This window comes from Haemaphysalis longicornis, unplaced genomic scaffold, assembly GCF_048455015.1.
Source record: "Haemaphysalis longicornis isolate Haplotype H1 unplaced genomic scaffold, Haemaphysalis longicornis Haplotype H1 scaffold_6, whole genome shotgun sequence".
Classification (NCBI taxonomy): domain Eukaryota; kingdom Metazoa; phylum Arthropoda; class Arachnida; order Ixodida; family Ixodidae; genus Haemaphysalis; species Haemaphysalis longicornis.
The window spans coordinates 54,972,504-54,989,458 of NW_027526407.1; the positions used below are offsets into that span (position 1 = coordinate 54,972,504).

Below are 16,955 nucleotides of genomic sequence, written 5' to 3' on the forward strand. Positions count from 1 at the left end.
GCGCGCTGCGGGAGGGCGGGAGCTCGCAGAAGAAATCCACCGCGGACGACTTCGGAGAAAAGGAGCTGGTAGCTGTCTGCGTTCGCATTTTTCACGCAAACCTTGCTCCAGAGATCGAATGTCAGTGTTTCAGAATGCTGCATTCCAGGGCGGCTGTGGAGAACATTAGTAGCGGCCACGTCGCACGTGCTTCGTCGCCAACTTTTCTCCATTATCACCCTTCCGGGAAAATGCTAACCTACGAATACCTTGCGGCGATACTGCCGCGTTAGGACACGGAATAGTTGACAGCTCGCCTTAGCCAACTAGCCCACTTATTTGATCGCCGCAAACAACTCGGCGGTGAGAGGAGGTCGGGGCGCCGCCTCGCATGGCCACACCGCAGCAGCTCGGCAAAGGCGCAAACAAACAAACATCAGGAACGTCCGTGGGTTTTGGGTGTTCTCGGAAGTTGTTTTTGCGAGCGAGTAAAGTAACATAAAGTTCGTGTAATCATGAGCGGGTAAGCATTGCTTTACTTCCCGAATTGCGCAATGCGCCGCTTGCAACCCTGTTTGCGCGACGCGCGAAGTAACGGGCCCGCATACGCCTCGTACCGATGTTGGCGGACGACGCGGAAGGTGGGAGGCGAGCCGCAGTCGTCGCTAAGCCTACTTTGATGATCGCAGCGCGGATCGTGTTAGTTGCTTCCCAACTGCCGTTATTTCTGCCGTCGGTCTACGCCGCCCGTGTGTGATTTGTCAGTGTGGAGACCTTGTCTAGCGTTGACTTGGCTTATTCGCAGTCGGGGATCAACTGATAACGGTCCCTTCCCGTCTAGGTGTCGGCGGCGAGGTAGCGGGCCGCCCTGACGAAAACGCGGTTTCGGTGGCAGCCCGCCTAACGTCGCGTCTGTTTTCTCGCCAGGACCGTTCCACGACCGCGAGGCGTCACGGACAACAAGATATAAGCTCAAGTCATAAGTGGCGTGTTCTTCGCCGGACTGCGGATTCAGCACCCGTATCTCATCGGCGTTGGTAATCTGCCGTCCTTAGGTGAGAGCCTTTTGATACTACAATGTAGCTCTTGCATGCTGTCTTTTGCCGTGGATGCGAAACGCGCTGGGAAAATAAAAGAATACGGGCGCATGTTCAGCTATTGGAACATGCTGCATCGGGTGTCACGCCTTGTCCTTGGTTTTTTGCATGCGCTAACCTGTGTGCGATCTAGCCCAAGTGGTGACCTCGACTGCGGCATTCAGTTGTTTTCGAGCCTGTGCTTCGTTTTACTGGCCGTCAAGTGTGTGTTGTGTAGTTATCACCGTCATTTGACGACAACGATTTGTTGAAAGACTGTTATTTCGAAGTGCACGGCGCGTTAAACGCCGTGCAAGACGAACTCGATCGCCGGTAGAATCTGCCGTCGTTCGCTACGTCTTGTTGACGTCTCGTGTAGCTACTTGTTATTCGTTTGTTTATGGGCCAAGGCGGAGTTGTTTGTCTTGAAGCAGGAAGTAGGAATTTCACTTCCCCCTTGCGCCTTCCGCATGTTGTTTTTCACCTAGATGCGTCGTTGCGCAAAAGACGCAGTTTTTCCCGAGCCTTATCTTTTGGCCGAAACGATCTTGTATTGCTCCAACACCTGCGTATCATCGTCTGCGTCCGAGTCTTCAGACCCCGTTTATTTGCGTATTTTTTTTAGCTTCTCCCGCCAATGGTTGGCGAGTTTAAGGTTATAATATACAAGTACAAAAAAAAAGTTACGAACGCCGTTGTACCCGTTTGCGGTAATCAAGGAATGCGTGCGTAGTATTAGCTATGCTGCGTATCGACCCTATTACAGCTTTTTTTTTTTTTCGTTCATAAGAAGCCAGTGGGAAACTACGTTTCAGTTGGTCAGAACTCGGAAAACGGTGCGGCGAGACTTATTGCGTACAGCAAATGAACTCTGAACTCTGTTGAGCCACGAAAATAAAAAAATAATAAAAAAATCTGCTGTACGAAAACAGGAAGCTGGTGTTTCATACGGGCAAAAAGGCAAGTCTAAAAAACATTTTTCGTTCAAATATTTAGCTGTGCGATTACTTAGTCATCACCTGAATGCTGGTAGATTTTCCAGCAGGTGTTTATTACTCATGACTCATTTGTTTGGTAGTGACATTTTCAATGTCGTGTTGCAGTTGCCTCATGTCATTGGCATTATCATCCACAACTGGTTTATGCAATTTTGTGTCGTCGTGACTGAGCTGTTATAAACTGTGCCGTAAGGGAATGCAGTCAACAAACAGCTGTTCTTGGTGTTCTTTTAGTGGCCTCGAATTCGTGCCATTTGCCAGGCACATTTTCCTGGATAATTTGTATTTAACTTACTTTACACAAGGCAAGTTGCCTTTAAACGGTACATTTTATGGCAAAACATTTTTACATAGCTTGTGAGTTGTCAGCATTAAAAAGAAAACGCACTTCCCAGCACTGTAGCCACAGTGTTCCACGAAATCTAGCTTGGGGTGTTTGTGTGAATATTTGTATATAGAATGGAACAGGTTCTTTTCTTTTTTCTTTTTTTTTTTTTTGCTATGCATTGTTTACATTGTGGAACAGCGGAAAATGGTCGTTTAATGTGACGCAGAATCGAGGGGGTGTTTGTTGAAGGGTGAAAGTATAAATTGATGACCACTGGCAAAAGAACTTCCTAAGTTCTGTAGTCAGAGGACTGAGGGGGCATTTTCTTAATGGGAAAACTGACAAGGCTGATCTTGCACCTTTTTTGCTTGGTGCTTTTTATAGTGTTGCAACCACGGCATAGTGTGAAACGTTCGTGAATTTGCTTGCTTCATCAGCTGCAAGATCTTTGTGTAATAATTACTGTTTCAACAAGCTACATATTAAGGGGGCTAGCCTTGCAAGCTCATTGCATTTTAAACGTACACAGTGAGGTGAGCTTTGAGTATTAATTGCAAAATAACCAAAAGCTTGCTTTAATTTAAAACAACGAAACTATTGAAGACAGACTCCGAAACGATATATACGTCCCCTGGGAAGCATTGCATCTAGCATTTTAAAAACATTCCAAAAATGAATGTTATTCCACGCTGGAATGGTCAAATAATACCACTGTTGTACACCCAGCCCCCTTAAACACAGCTTCACTACTACACGTACATGCATTGCTGTGGATGACATTTTTTCAGGGGCAGTATTATAAGCGGTGTGATAACAGAGCATGAAGGTCCTTGCACCTTTTATTGAATACCTCGGTGTGTACCCCTATAAAGCACTATATTCCGAGCCCCTTTGAAGTTGGCTTGCCTGCCATACGCAAATGCATTGCCGGGAATACATTCTCAGTGGAAATACAGTTGAATCTCGTTAATTCACACTTGAAGGGGCCCAAAAATTTGTTCGAATTAAAAGGAGTTCGAATAAAACAACAGCTATTTAAATAGACATAGCTTTGCCGGAACCGCAGCATCAGTTCGAATATACTGGAAGTTCGAATTAAGCGAAGTCGGATTGATGAGATTCGACTGTACAGTAGACTCTCGTTAAGATGAACCTGAAGTGATCGTGAAAGTTTGTTTCTGTATTATCAGAAATTTGTCTTAGGCGGAGGTTTTTTGCATTGTGGATGTGACAAGAGAAAGAGTGAAAGTGTTGTTCGTCTTAACCATTGAGTTCATCTTAACCGAGTTTGTCTTAGCGGTAGTCCACTGGATAAGGAGTCTGATAGTATCGGATTATGAAGGCGCTAGTGGCTCTTATTAATGGCATGTTTGGGAGTGGTTGCATGAGGGTGGAAAAGCGATCAACCGGCCACTGCTGGCTCTGATGTTCATGAGTGGAGGAGAGGGGACGATTGCACCCTCCCCCCCGCTTGGAATGTGTCGCTGGGTAGTCTGTGGTTGCCTGCCTGACTATCTCCTCTTCTTGTGGTGTGCGTGTGTGTGCAGCAGGCTGGCTTGGTCCGGCGGGGTCGCGATGATGGAAGCGCCAATGGCGCCACAACAACGTGCCCCGATCGGAATGCACCCCGGCGGGGCCATGACCCTGGCACCCTTCGCTGTGGAGCCCATCGCCACCGACCCCGAACCGTCCATAGTCAAGGAGGGCTGGCTCAACAAGCGAGGTGGGTGCACTCTCTCTCTCTCTCTCTACATTTATCTGTGTATGCATTTATCTAGCTACATATCTATCTCGTATAATCTAACCTCCCTCCGTCTGGGTTTGTAGATAATGGAGAACCATCTTTAGATTAGATTGGAATGTATAGCACGATATTTTTTTTTAACTGGAATTGGTTTCTGCACATTGTCATGTACTTTTTTTTTTTTAACAGATTCTTGAAAGCTCTTGAATTTCTTGAATTTTCTCTTTTAATGAGCATAAAAGCAGTATGAGGCTACGTACGGCCTGAGTGATCATTTGTTGCCTAGCTTGCTCCTGTAGTGCATAGAAGTTTTCATTTTGTAGTGATTTGAAACTCTAACAAAAAATGATGATCAAGTCCGAGAAGAAAATTTTGCTGGAGTTATAATTTCGACAAGGGGACTTGTCTCAAGACATGTCGCCGTGCTGAAACGTCGGCCACAGGAACGTTCCCATTGGTGTACAGTTTCTCATTATTTGAACCCTCCGTCTTCCCCCTGAATGCCGGTCGTCTTTAGATTTCTAGCGGGTGTTGTGGTCTCTGAAAACACACACGGCGAGTCTTGAAAGTCCTGGAAAATTGTTGAATTTTTGTCATTTAAGTGTGGACACTGTTGTCGAGGCCATTTTTGTTAATTTCTAACCTATGTGCTTCAGGTTTACACACTGAGTACATTTTAACACCCTGAGCACAAATGTGTGATCAGTTTTCGCCTGTGTGGTGTAAGTTCAGAGTTGTACAACATGTTACACCATTCCAATTCGGGAAATTGTTTCATCATCTACTTAAGAAATACTCAAATATCTTTTAGATGCGAAGCATCTCATGCTCGGGGCTGTGTCCCTCCCTCCCTCGTTGTCGTTGTCCGCCGTCCGCACTCTACTGCGCATGCGCGTCTCTTCAGCCCCGTCAGCGTTTGGGCTGACGTCAGCGCAGTTCACTATAAAAAGAAATAGTTAGGCAGCGCCTGGTTTCGATCCCACGACTCTCTGGCCGCAACGGGAGGTACGTGGCGCTCTTCCCACTGTGCTACAAACCGAGACGGGAGCACGTGCTACGAACGCGCCTTATGTCCTTCACTCATTCAAACTACGTCAAGAAGCTACTGATACAACGAAGGCACGCGAAGCTGAACGTCAACGGAAACGACGAACTGAAAACTAATGGGAACTTCAGTCGACCCCATGGCCCATGGCTGCTTCGCATACTACTCAGGGTTCCCCCACGGGAAGATGGTGTAATTTTTATCCCTTTGTTCTCTACAAGGACCAGGGAGTGCAACTATACCACAGCAGCAATATTGGCATTGCTTCTGGAAACATTGCAAACTTATTAAAGGTCAGGTCATCAATTACCAATGTTCTTATAGAACAAACTGCACAAAAAATTGTGCTAGCAAAAATAAATTCTATATGTTTGTGGTTTTTATGCACTGTTCAGTTCATAAGCTTTCTAATGCTGCGAAATTGATACAGATCTGACCAGTACACCCCAAGATATCGTACCTGACAACTGACCTCGTGGGAAAAAAAAATTGATCCTGAGAAAACAGGGCTTGAAGTTTGGAAACATAGGTTAAAATGGTCATTTAGGCAACTTCAAAGGGCGACAGCTTTGTAGGTACTTATGGTATGGCTATAATATTTTGTAAGTAGTACATTCTTCAGGACCTGTAGACCACAAAAAAGAATTATTGCAAAGAATTGATTTTGTTTTCCAAATTTTCAGTCATCAAGTCTGAAAATTTTAAACGAGCACTGATGTGAAATTTTTGGGAATTTTTTTCGCGGCTATAGGTGCCTACGAGCCCACTAATCATAAAATGGCACATTAAAGTGTTGAACGCGGTATAAATAATTACTTACAGCTTCGGGTAATCGTGCCAGTTTCAGTTTCGGTGTTGTGAACACCGACGCAGCCGTAATGACGGGAAGGTGCATTTGGCGTCACTGTTCTGGTCGCACCACAGCCAATGCTGGTCTGGGCGCTCGTGCACACACGCGTACCAGAACGCTTTGATTGGTTGTAGTCGCACGTGACTTCAGTGTCAAAAACTGTGACGAAAAGCTTGCGGCATCGGCACCGCGGCCACCTCGATACGTCACGGGAGCCCTGAACGTCGGCCATTTGGGTGGAAGCGCAGGTGACGCCATGAGCTTGCTCGATGGCGTGAATGAGCTTTCTCATGCGTGCAAGGATTAAAAATTGATTTAAAATAAGTTGTACTGAACGGTTACGGTAAACTTCCAATGGGGCGTCTCCATACACAAAGCAAGCTTTTTCCTTAGTTGTCTGTGCTTTGAAATTTTGTTCGTGTACTCTTTTAATAAAGCATGAACCCTAATTTTGTGTTTCCCGCTGCGCAGGGGAGCACATCAAGAACTGGCGGAAGCGCTACTTTGTGCTGCGAGAAGATGGCACGCTGATTGGGTTCAAACTTAAACCTGAGCATAGCCACGCTGACCCTCTCAACAACTTCACTGTCAAAGGTGCGTCTCTTTGTCCCCTGTCTCGTTCCTCTCCTGCGCTAGGAGTTGCGTAGGCACAAACACCTCCACTCGTTTCCCCGTTTTCTCCCTAGGCTGCCAACTGATGAAGTCTGAGCGGCCCAAACCATTTACGTTCATCATACGTGGCCTGCAGTGGACGACGGTCATTGAGCGCATGTTCTGCGTCGATTCCGAAGAAGACCGGTGCGTTTTTTCCTGCGGCGCTGTGGGGGTGGTGTTTCTGAAAAAGCGTTAAAACACCTTTTGAAAGTTGACATCGAGCTGTTGACTACAACGCAGAAATGAAAGCACCTTCCAGGCAGTGTTGCTTTGGGGTGAAGTCTGAGCTGTAAAGCTGGCCAAGTGCTAGTGGAAGTTTTAGGAGACATTTTTAAAGACGCAACCTAAACGCTAAAATATTGATCTGCCTGCCTGTTTGTCACTCGATTCAACTTCCTAGCCAAAGGGAAAGAATGCTTGAACATGAACTACATGTAGGCAGGACCGTACCAAACTACTGAAACTGCTACCATGGCTCATATACTATATCCACAGTGCCCAACGCGAAGGAAACTTTGACATATATGAGGCAAAGTGTAAGTACATAATGGATATTGCCAGTGTACTTGTAATTAAGACTGCACATTAGACTTGTTTCCATAATAGCAGACGAAAAACTACGTGTTAAAAAATGGGGGTTGTAGAGAGGAGAGGTAAAATCAAAAACTATAGCTAAGGAGGTCGGCTCGTGCTGTTATAAGCAAAGGAAAAAAAAAAAGAATCTAAATCTGCGCTGCTTTAGCAGATGTGCGAGAAGTGCGAGCGCAGAACTAAGCAAACTATTATAGCATTCGTCCTGGGAGAAACAATGTCAAAGTTTCTTATCAGGAGCAGCAGAAAACTATTTGCTTTCGAAAAATTTATAGCAAAGCAAGCAGATACGCGGCCAGTCTTTTGGCTCTGGCTATGTTTTCTGTGCCTTGATGGTGGTGGTGTGTGCGCTACCCGGTGGTGTTGCAGGGAGGGCTGGTGCCGGGCCATCCAGCAGGTGTCTGAGAGGCTGGCAGGAGAGGAGGACGTGGAGATGGCAGAGCCCAAGGACGAGCAGTCGCTGCGGGACAAGTTCAGCATCTCCACCCGCACCTACGCCACGGGCAACCGACTGAGCCTGGACAACTTTGAGTTCCTCAAGGTGCTCGGCAAGGGCACCTTTGGAAAGGTAAAAAGCGGAGGGCCCAGTGCGCAACCTTGGGGCACACCGCCTAGGCTGTTTGTTATTTAAAGTAACAATGTTGAAGGGTGTGCAGACATCCTGAAGCTATGGTACATGGTGAATCCGTGCCGAGTGACACATTTAACATATCTTTACTTGGTAGAATGGCTGCATTTTATAAAGATTTTTTTATCGTGTGAAGTATGAGCAATGAAATAGTCCAGTGTGCTTATGGTAGATGAAGCACGGTAGGTGGATAAGGTTTACAATGACTCAGTGGTAGATTTTTGTGTGTTAACAAAAGCACAATGAGCATGCGATGTGACGAATGTTTTGAGTGTGACATATCAAAGTAGACATATCGAGCCACCATTTCTGAATGTCTGGAAAATATTGTTGGCCCTTGGGACGTGTGCTGTTCGTGAGCATTGCTTTCAGCCAACCACCAGCGTCCCTTGCGCTGAGCTTCATGAGGCAGACCACCTTTTGCAGAGGCAGTCTAGCCAAGTTAAGAAGTATGATCAGTGGTGATCCAATCCCTATGCACAAGCATTAGAACTGTTACAATAATGTATTGTTTCTGACTGAGAGTATACCCTATCTTCCTGGAATAACCCGCCCCAAAAAATGTGAAAATTTCAGGGGCAAAGTAGGGGTGCAAATAATATGCGGGTTTTTCTTTTAGTGCAGCTTCACGGCGATGGCAATATGCGTTGTGCCATGAAGCTCCTATGCAGTAACACTGACTAAGCCTTCCATGGCAGCGATTGCGCAAAACGTACAAGGACAAGGAAGAAAAAACAAGGACGAGCGCACTCGAACTTCAACTGAATTTTATTACTGAATTGTGGCTTTCGCCTTGCACTCAGTGTATTCTACTTTCTAAATGTACGCTTTTTCTGTCCACATAGTATGTGATGTGTTGCTTGAGCAGTAGCTTTAGTGCAGCCTTTCCTGTATCAAATGTGCGGGCAGTACACGAGGATTTTTTGTTTCTTTTTCGGCGGGCTGAAAGTGGGGGTGCGGATTATATGCAGGGGCGGGTTATATGCGTGAAAATACAGTATAGCATAAAGTACTCAATGTCTTCCTCCAAAGGTTTGATCTGAGTAGAATGTCACTGAATGAGTATTTTGCGCTTCGTGGAGAGCAGTGGCTAGTGCCGACGGGGCAGCTTCTAGTATCATTGTTAACCTACGTCCAACCAGGGTGTTAATTGCCAAACAGTTTCCATGAGACAGAGAGAGAGCGAAGATTGATGGAAGAGTACGCACAACTTCTGTCCCCACGCTCATCTCCCAGGTGGTGCTGTGCCGTGAGAAGTCCACGGAGTCCCTGTACGCGATCAAGATCCTCAAGAAGAAGGTGGTGATCGACAAGGACGAGGTGGCGCACACGCTGACGGAGAACCGGGTTCTGCGCTCCACCAAGCACCCGTTCCTCATCTCCCTGCGCTACTCCTTCCAGACGGCCGACCGGCTCTGCTTCGTCATGGAGTACGTCAACGGCGGGGAGCTCTTCTTCCACCTCTCCCGCGACCGCGTGTTCACCGAGGAGCGCACCCGCTTCTACTCAGCCGAGATCCTCCTCGCACTCGAGTACCTGCACAGCCAGGTACCTCCTTCCTCCTCCTCTTTCCTCCTCCTCCTCTTCTTTGGTAGCTGATGGCAAGGCAGCAAAGGAGGGAAAGCATTAGGATTGAAAGTGATTCTTAAAGGGGACTCTGCTCTTAAAACTATTTCTTTTAATTCTCAAGTAAACTGTGTGAAACTTGCCAGTCTTGCTGCTTTTCCCCCACTGATTTCAAATATGCCACAATTTTTTTAGTTGGTCAGTTAGTTCTCAACATAATTGTCATTTTTGGAGGACCAATAGACAGTACAGTGCCATAGAACTGTAATCTTCGTATTTTCCAATGCTATGAACCCTGGAGAGTGCAATAAGAGAATCGGTTTTCTGATGCACCGCTTGGAACTAATTTTACAGCTCATTAAACCTTGGTGGCACTAGTGGCAAGGAACCATTTTGAATGCCCATTTCAAACGCGAAAGTTGAATAAGCTGTATGATTAGTTCCAAGCAGTGCATCAAAAAACTGATCCTCTTATTGCAAGCAAGAGGGTTCATAGTATTAGAAAATATAAAGATCATGATTCCGTGGCTAGCACTGTTTTGTCTATCGTTTTCAGCGCACATTAAAGAACCCCAGGTGGCCAAAATTAATCCAGAGACCTTCGCTATGAATTAGTTTGTTTTCCAAGCTGTGTGCCATGCTGTCTGCAAATTGTAACGCGGCCCCACGTAGACAACGACCTGTGCGGCCATTGCCTTCCCAGGGCATCATCTACCGGGACCTGAAGCTGGAGAACCTTCTGCTGGACCGGGAAGGGCACGTCAAGATAGCCGACTTCGGGCTGTGCAAGGAGGACATCTCCTTCGGGGCGACGACCAAGACGTTCTGCGGCACGCCGGAGTACCTGGCGCCCGAGGTGCTGGAGGACACGGACTACGGCCGGGCGGTCGACTGGTGGGGGCTGGGCGTGGTCATGTACGAGATGATGTGCGGCCGGCTGCCCTTCTACAGCCGCGACCACGACGTCCTCTTCGAGCTCATCCTGGTCGAGGAGGTCAAGTACCCCAAGAGCATGTCCCCCGAGGCCAGGCACCTCCTGTCCGGCCTGCTCGTCAAGAACCCCCGGCACCGGCTCGGAGGGTCCGTCAACGACGCCGCCGACATCAAGGTGCACCCCTTCTTCCGCTCCGTCTGCTGGGACGATGTGGCCCAGAAGAAGGTACGGCCGTGGCGCTCTTCCCTTCCTCCCTTGCTGCTGGGCTGGATTTAAAGTGAAACCTTTCTTAGGGGGATTAATCTTAGTCTTGTCAAAAAACTAATGCATTTCCCCATAGACTGGTTGGTCCAGCGAAGGCTCTGATAAGATCTCTGGACACACAATGCGTGAAAAAAGATGGCATATGTTGCCCCTGGAAAAATGTCTTCCGAGCAGTGCATTTGCAATTAGAAGTGAAGCCGGTTTCAAGATCGGTGTATGCTTGGTCTTTGTAACCTGGCTTTCCCTCAGTACATGTTGCGCAGTGAAGCCTACTCGCCAAGATAAAATAGCAAATGAGACCACCGACGACGATCAGGCCGTGGGTGTGAAGCTTGAGCGCAATGTTTGTAGGAACCTCAAATATGGCAACAACAAAAAAAAACGCAAGATTTTGGCTTGGCTGCAATCCTGCTGATTTCTTACCTGGCGTGACGGCGCGGTTAGGGCTGGAGTTTGTGGACAACCAATTACCAGCAAACACCTCCGCTGGTCCCCACCTCTACAGAGGGGAATGGCTCGAAAGTTTTGGATACTGCGACCTGTTTTAGCAGGGGGAGTATTCTTCACATAATGCTCTGCGAAACTTGCGTTTGAGGGGTATTGGTTCTTGGTTTTATCAGTTGCACTATGCCTGCGGCAATGGCTTCACACAGAAAGTGGTAGGTATGTGGAGTGGACTTCATTTTTAGGCATGTGTGAATATTCATCGTGTTTTTCTTTTCAAATATTTGATCGAATAATACAGGCCTTAATATTCGCTTTGAGAATATCAGTGCTTGGCACTGGTGAATAGTGAAGGTTAGGTGTTGATTGATTGATTGATTGATTGTAGGGTTTAACGCGCTGACGCAATGCAGGCAATGAGGTGCACTGCAGTGGAGGGCTCATGATTAATTTTTGACCCCCTGGGGATCTTTAACGTGCACCGAAATCTCGTACACACGGGCGTTTTTGCTTTTTGCCTCCATCAGAAGAAGGTTACGTGTGAAATCTTCATTTACCCCCCACTGCTGTGCGAGTCTGCCCATTGCTGACAGTGGAGTTGTGGGCACAGTATGAATGAAGTGACACAATTGCCTTGTTTGAATTATTAACCCTTTGAAGTAAATCATAAAAAAATAAAAAAGCGCAAGAAAAAAATTTGATGGATTTCCGAAGTGTTGCAGCACATGCCAAGCAAGAGAAGTTGGTAAAAAAGGCATGTTTTTTAAACATACAAGCAATGACGTACATGTACTACATTGACTATTTTGAAAGTGTTTGCCGATGCCGTACATGTACGGCCGTGACCCTCAAAGGGTTAAGCATTTGCGCGCATTGAAACACTCGCGCAGTTAACAGGACCACTGTGTCAGTTCCAGTAAATCGAACGTTCGAATGAAGCACGTTCAAACTGATGAGATTTGGCTGTTCCGTTACCTCGTGTCTATCGCAGGTGACCCCACCGTTCAAGCCCCTGGTGACCTCCGACACGGACACACGCTACTTCGACCAGGAGTTCACGGGTGAGACGGTGGAGCTGACCCCGCCCGAGGAGGGTCCCCTCAACTCCATCTCGGAGGAGTTTGAGCAGCCTTACTTCCAGCAGTTTTCCTACCACGGTAGCACGGGCGCACTGTGTGGCGGCAGCCAGCGCGGCTTCTCGGCCAGCGACAGAAAAGCCATCTTGTCCTGAGCGCACGCCGAGACGACGCCGTGTTGTTGGTTGAGAACTACTACTTTTTCTCGCAAGGATAGGCACACGCACTTCTTCTTCCGGAAACTGCAAGACGGCTCTTTCACGCGGCCCTATGTCGTTCACAATGCGGTGCTCCTCCCCCCTTCCTTCCCCCTTACGCTGATGAAGACAGTCTGCGGTACACATCAACTATGCTGTTCAAAAGAAAAAAGTTTTACACCCCCCCCGCCCAAGCGCACAACATTGTCGTCGCCGCCGCGTTTTTATTTCCTTGCGTACAGTGTCTGTTGTGCATGCGTAGCAAGAGGTGACCTTCGTTTAAGTTGTCCTGCTCTCAAAACGATGCTTGCTTCATCACGCGGTAGGAAATGTGTATATATATGTATGTATGTGTGTGCTGTCGCTAGGAGGTATGCAACGATAACGGTTACTGTGTGTGGAGCGAGTCTTATTTTTCTGCCATTTTTGGGAGCAGGCGCATTTGAGAGCATGCACTGATATGCTTATGGTACGGGGGGTCGAGGGGGACTGGCTGCCATGTTTCGGGCGGTCGGGCTGCGTGGGAAAGCGGTCTTGCGGTCGTTGAGAGGGGTCTTGCGGTCATGGCGGAAACGCACCCACGCACGTTCGGACTGATGCACCCGCAGGCGTTCTTCGGTACAAGCAATCAAGAAGGGAAGGAACACTCAATAGTCGAAGAAGTAACGGACAATTCTTGGCCAGACGAAGTCCAGGTATGTCGCTGTTGCAGCAACCAATTTGCTTTTATTTTCATTGTACAGGTATTATTGAATAAGAAGTGTCGCAGCTTTAACTGTATGTTCCTTGCTGCAATCCACTTTTGTCACCAAACTCTGTCCTTTTGCAGAGGTGCGAATAATTTTGTACGGCAATGCGGGTACACCTGGGAGGCGATACGTGATAAGTGACCGTTTGTGTACGGGAATGAACTCTTCCATTTGCGCCGCTGTTAGTCGGCCATTTCACGGCATATTGAATCGCCTGTGCTGGTTGCCGACTGACGGGCAATTGCTAACTTAAATTGCCAGTAACGTCAGTAGCACGTGCAGTATTGTCGAAGCGTTACAAGTGATCCCTAACAGAAGAAACTGTATTTTTGAGTAATTGTGCATGGCAGTCCTCCCCGGTTTGGTGTAACAGTCAGTGGACCTGAAATCGAAGCGATGTGTGGGTGCGTCGCGTCTGATGCAAGAGGTGTGCTTTTGTTTCCTGGCTGCATAGTATTGAGACCTTGTGCTGTGGACACACTTGTTTCTGCCTGACCTGTTGGCATTGTGGTTGCACTGTGTTGTGGAGCCGACTTCATCGCAAGACTGACTTCCTGGAACGAATGGCCTGCGCTACGTGTACATAATGTGTGACCTGCGGAGAGGTCAAATAAAAGATGCTTCACGGATGTAGCGACTCTCTCAGTGTGGTGGTGCTTCTGACTGCAGCCTTTGTGGCTTCGGTGCTACCGTTTGGTGTACAAATGTTCAGACATCTATGACTCCTGGCGGGTTATGGGAAGTCTGATACATTAAATTAAATTATCATCTTTTTCCAAAGCAAGCCACTCTGGTTTGTAGGTAAACATTATACTAAGGTCGCATTTTGTTAAGAACGTTGGCAGCACTGATCTAATTTTAGAGTGAATAAAAACAGCTTTCGCCTATGGGGAAGCCGGCGGCCATCTTAGAAGAGTGACCACCTTGGAATGGTGGTGCAATATGGGAAAAATAAAAATGCGTGATATTGGTTTGTTGCTGCATTTGGGTCTTTCTTCCTGCGAGCCGGCATCCCCAGATTGCTCTACGGTTCCAAAGTGGTCATGGTTTCAAGATGGCCTCCATCCCTTCCATGTGCGAAAATCGTTATTCGTCTTGTAGATTAGCACTCAGTTTCATTGCCTTTTCTGGTGTTGAACCAGACCACAAAATGGAGGAAAGCAAAGCTGGATAGAGGCCCTGATGTCGCGTTTCATCAAGCTGCTCTGGCATTTTAACACAACAGTGTTCCCGGATACACCAAGATTTCACTTGCGTCATATCTGTCATGGAAATGACGCTAGTCCAACAAAGGAAGCGGCCTGTAAAGGGTGCACCCCTGCACAGAGGGTCTTCTTGCGGGGAAGCAACCTTTAGTACTAAAGAGTACATGTTCGTTTTTGGGTTTTATATTTTAACACAAAAGAGTTCTATGCTGGGATACACCAAGATTTCACTGACGTCGCTCGCCAAGCACACCCACAAGACAGCCGCCAACCCGCAACTATAGCTCTGCTTCAGGTTTCACTGCACACTTATGCGTTTTACCGATTCCTATGACAGAGGAATGAACCACAATTTTTTTTAGTTGTCCATTGGGTGCCGTTGCTTGGGCACTCTTTCCACTGACCTCCGGGGAGCGTGAAAAAGCCACATCATTTCCCCCACTCTATTGCAAGTCGCGAATGCATAATGAAACACGGTTGGTGGAATTGGCTAAACTTTTAAGTGCAATGCACTTCTTAAGCAACCCTGAACCTGCGTCCACCGGCGATGTCCGCGCACGTGGAGATGGGCGCGCGCAGCCTGGCCGCTGACATGGCACATACCCACGTGGGGGATTGGCCAGGAATCTCCTCGTCTTCCTTGCCAATGGGGGGAGATGGGCGCGCGCTGCCTGGCCGCTGACATGGCACATACCCACGTGGGGGATTGGCCAGGAATCGGGCGTGAGAAGGGCTAATGCACCCGCTTAAAGGAGTACTGACACGAAATTTCAAAGCTGAGATCCGCTCTAGCAATCAAGTACAACGACAACACAAATAGGTGTCTGTGAATAAATGCATCTTTCTTTCTTTGTAGTTGTGTGTGTGTGTGTGATCTCTCTTTCGCGAACATTACCGAACCGCGCAAATTCAACTCGTGCATCCGCACTTTCACATTGTTCCCCTCGGGGAAATGCGGGGAATTTTTCCCTTAAACTAACACCAAAGAAGTAGGCACAATAAATGTGTAGGATAACTTTTGCTGGTCACATTCTTTGAAAAGATTGCAGATTACAAAATATTACAGAATTGTGAAATGAGAAGTTTAAACAAAAACTTTCCAAGCCACTAGATCTGGTACCATACCAGATCCAACACTTTTAAGCTAAAAGAAAACTTTTCAGCATATTTGAGGTAAAGCATCTATGCACATCTAGGACTCGCAGTGTTCTTTTAATTTAAAATTGATGTGCATTTGATATCTGCCACACTAAATAAAAGTAGCGCGCTGAAAACAATATTTTGGCGATATATAACAATGCAAAACTGGCTTTCGCCGTAGCCTAGGCCTTGTGGTGGCCTTCTAAGTCCAGCAGTAATGAAAGGATCCGATGATGCGAGATCAGTGAAACGAATTGACTCGAGAAAATCTGCACCGTGTCCATCGTGGGAGGAGCGAGATGGGAGAGTGAGCGTGAGAGGTGGGTGGGGAAGAAAAGAAAAGGCATTCGAGTGGCATGGCGGGCAGATGAGTATTGTCTGTCGACAACATTTGCAGCGAAGTAAGCAGATACGCGGCCTTTTTTTTTTTTTTTTTTTTTTTTTCAATTGTCTCCTTACGCGACCAGGCTCACCAGATACATGGCTCATTCAAGTGACAGAATAGCGATTGGCAGACAGACCAAAATTTTAACATCGCAGCTATTGAGCAAATTGTTTGTGTGGTGTCCGAAGTTAAACATACCAAGAAAATGCCGAGCGCCCGTGCACATGTCTCGAGCGCACGTTCGTCAACCAGTAAGCATACCCGAGGGAGATTGGCCCTCATTGCAAAAAAACAAATGGCTGGGCTCTCTGCTCCAATGCAAGCTTTGTTGCGTTATCACCTTCCCTGCCGCCACCGCCGCCACGCCATCGTCTGCTGCTATGTTACAAGTTTATGGCGTGATCACAGAAATTATTTTAGGGCGCAACCCTTTGGCGGCCGTTTCTGGGCTCAGCAGCGTCACCGTCCTAACTGAGTGAATGATGACAAGACGACGGGGGGAAGAAATGCTGTGCCCGAGGACGCGGGTTCGATTCCCGCCAGCGGTAGCCGTTTTCCTGATGGAAGAAACATCCCCCTCGCGAGGGGCACGATCAAATGCAGATCATTTCCGGGGGCGCACGACGTTAAGTAGTTGGCGTTACGTTAATGTTGTTGCACTTGTGGCAACTGCTGACGAGAGAGCGCGGCGATGAGTGCGTTCCCGCCTCGCCGACAGCCGCCTTTATCACGCCACGATCGCGCCACGCGCGCGCGATGCTGACGTCACGATCACGCCACAGATGTTGATCCCGCGACGCGCGCGCCCCCACCTGTTGGGCGCGAACCGACCGCGGAGAGAGCGCGCGAAGCGAGCGGAGAGTAGGCGAGGAGGAGCGGAGCTGACGAGATAGCGCGGCGATGAGCGCGTTCCAGCCTCGCCGACAATAGACCCTATGCATAAGGTCCCTAAAATTACTAAGGTAGCGCCAACTGCTCCCTCCTTCTCCGCTGCCCTCCTCTTTTTTCTTTCCCCTCACCCGCGGCGCCGCGGTCCCTTTAACTCCGCGGCGGTGCCGCCATTTTTGTTGGCCGCTTGAGAGCAGATGCCCTCGCAACGCTT

At 47.9% G+C, this 16,955-nt stretch overlaps 1 protein-coding gene across 7 annotated transcripts; it reads left to right on the forward strand.

Moving 5' to 3' along the window:
- Positions 1 to 13,752, forward strand: Akt (AKT serine/threonine protein kinase). Of its 7 annotated transcripts, none has more exons than XM_077674392.1 (9): positions 1 to 68; positions 907 to 1,034; positions 3,929 to 4,104; positions 6,492 to 6,614; positions 6,707 to 6,818; positions 7,635 to 7,833; positions 9,130 to 9,441; positions 10,163 to 10,618; positions 12,093 to 13,752. In XM_077674392.1, exons 3-9 carry the CDS (start codon positions 3,957 to 3,959, stop codon positions 12,330 to 12,332), a joined length of 1,590 nt encoding a protein of 529 aa, XP_077530518.1. In that variant the 5' UTR covers positions 1 to 68; positions 907 to 1,034; positions 3,929 to 3,956; the 3' UTR covers positions 12,333 to 13,752. The 7 variants fall into 7 exon arrangements, with proteins under 7 accessions (XP_077530518.1, XP_077530519.1, XP_077530515.1 ...); XM_077674393.1 differs by lacking the exon at positions 1 to 68 and adding an exon at positions 176 to 502 and having other exon boundaries at positions 3,932 to 4,104; XM_077674389.1 differs by lacking the exon at positions 1 to 68 and adding an exon at positions 177 to 502.
- The last annotated feature ends 3,203 nt before the right edge of the window (positions 13,753 to 16,955 follow it).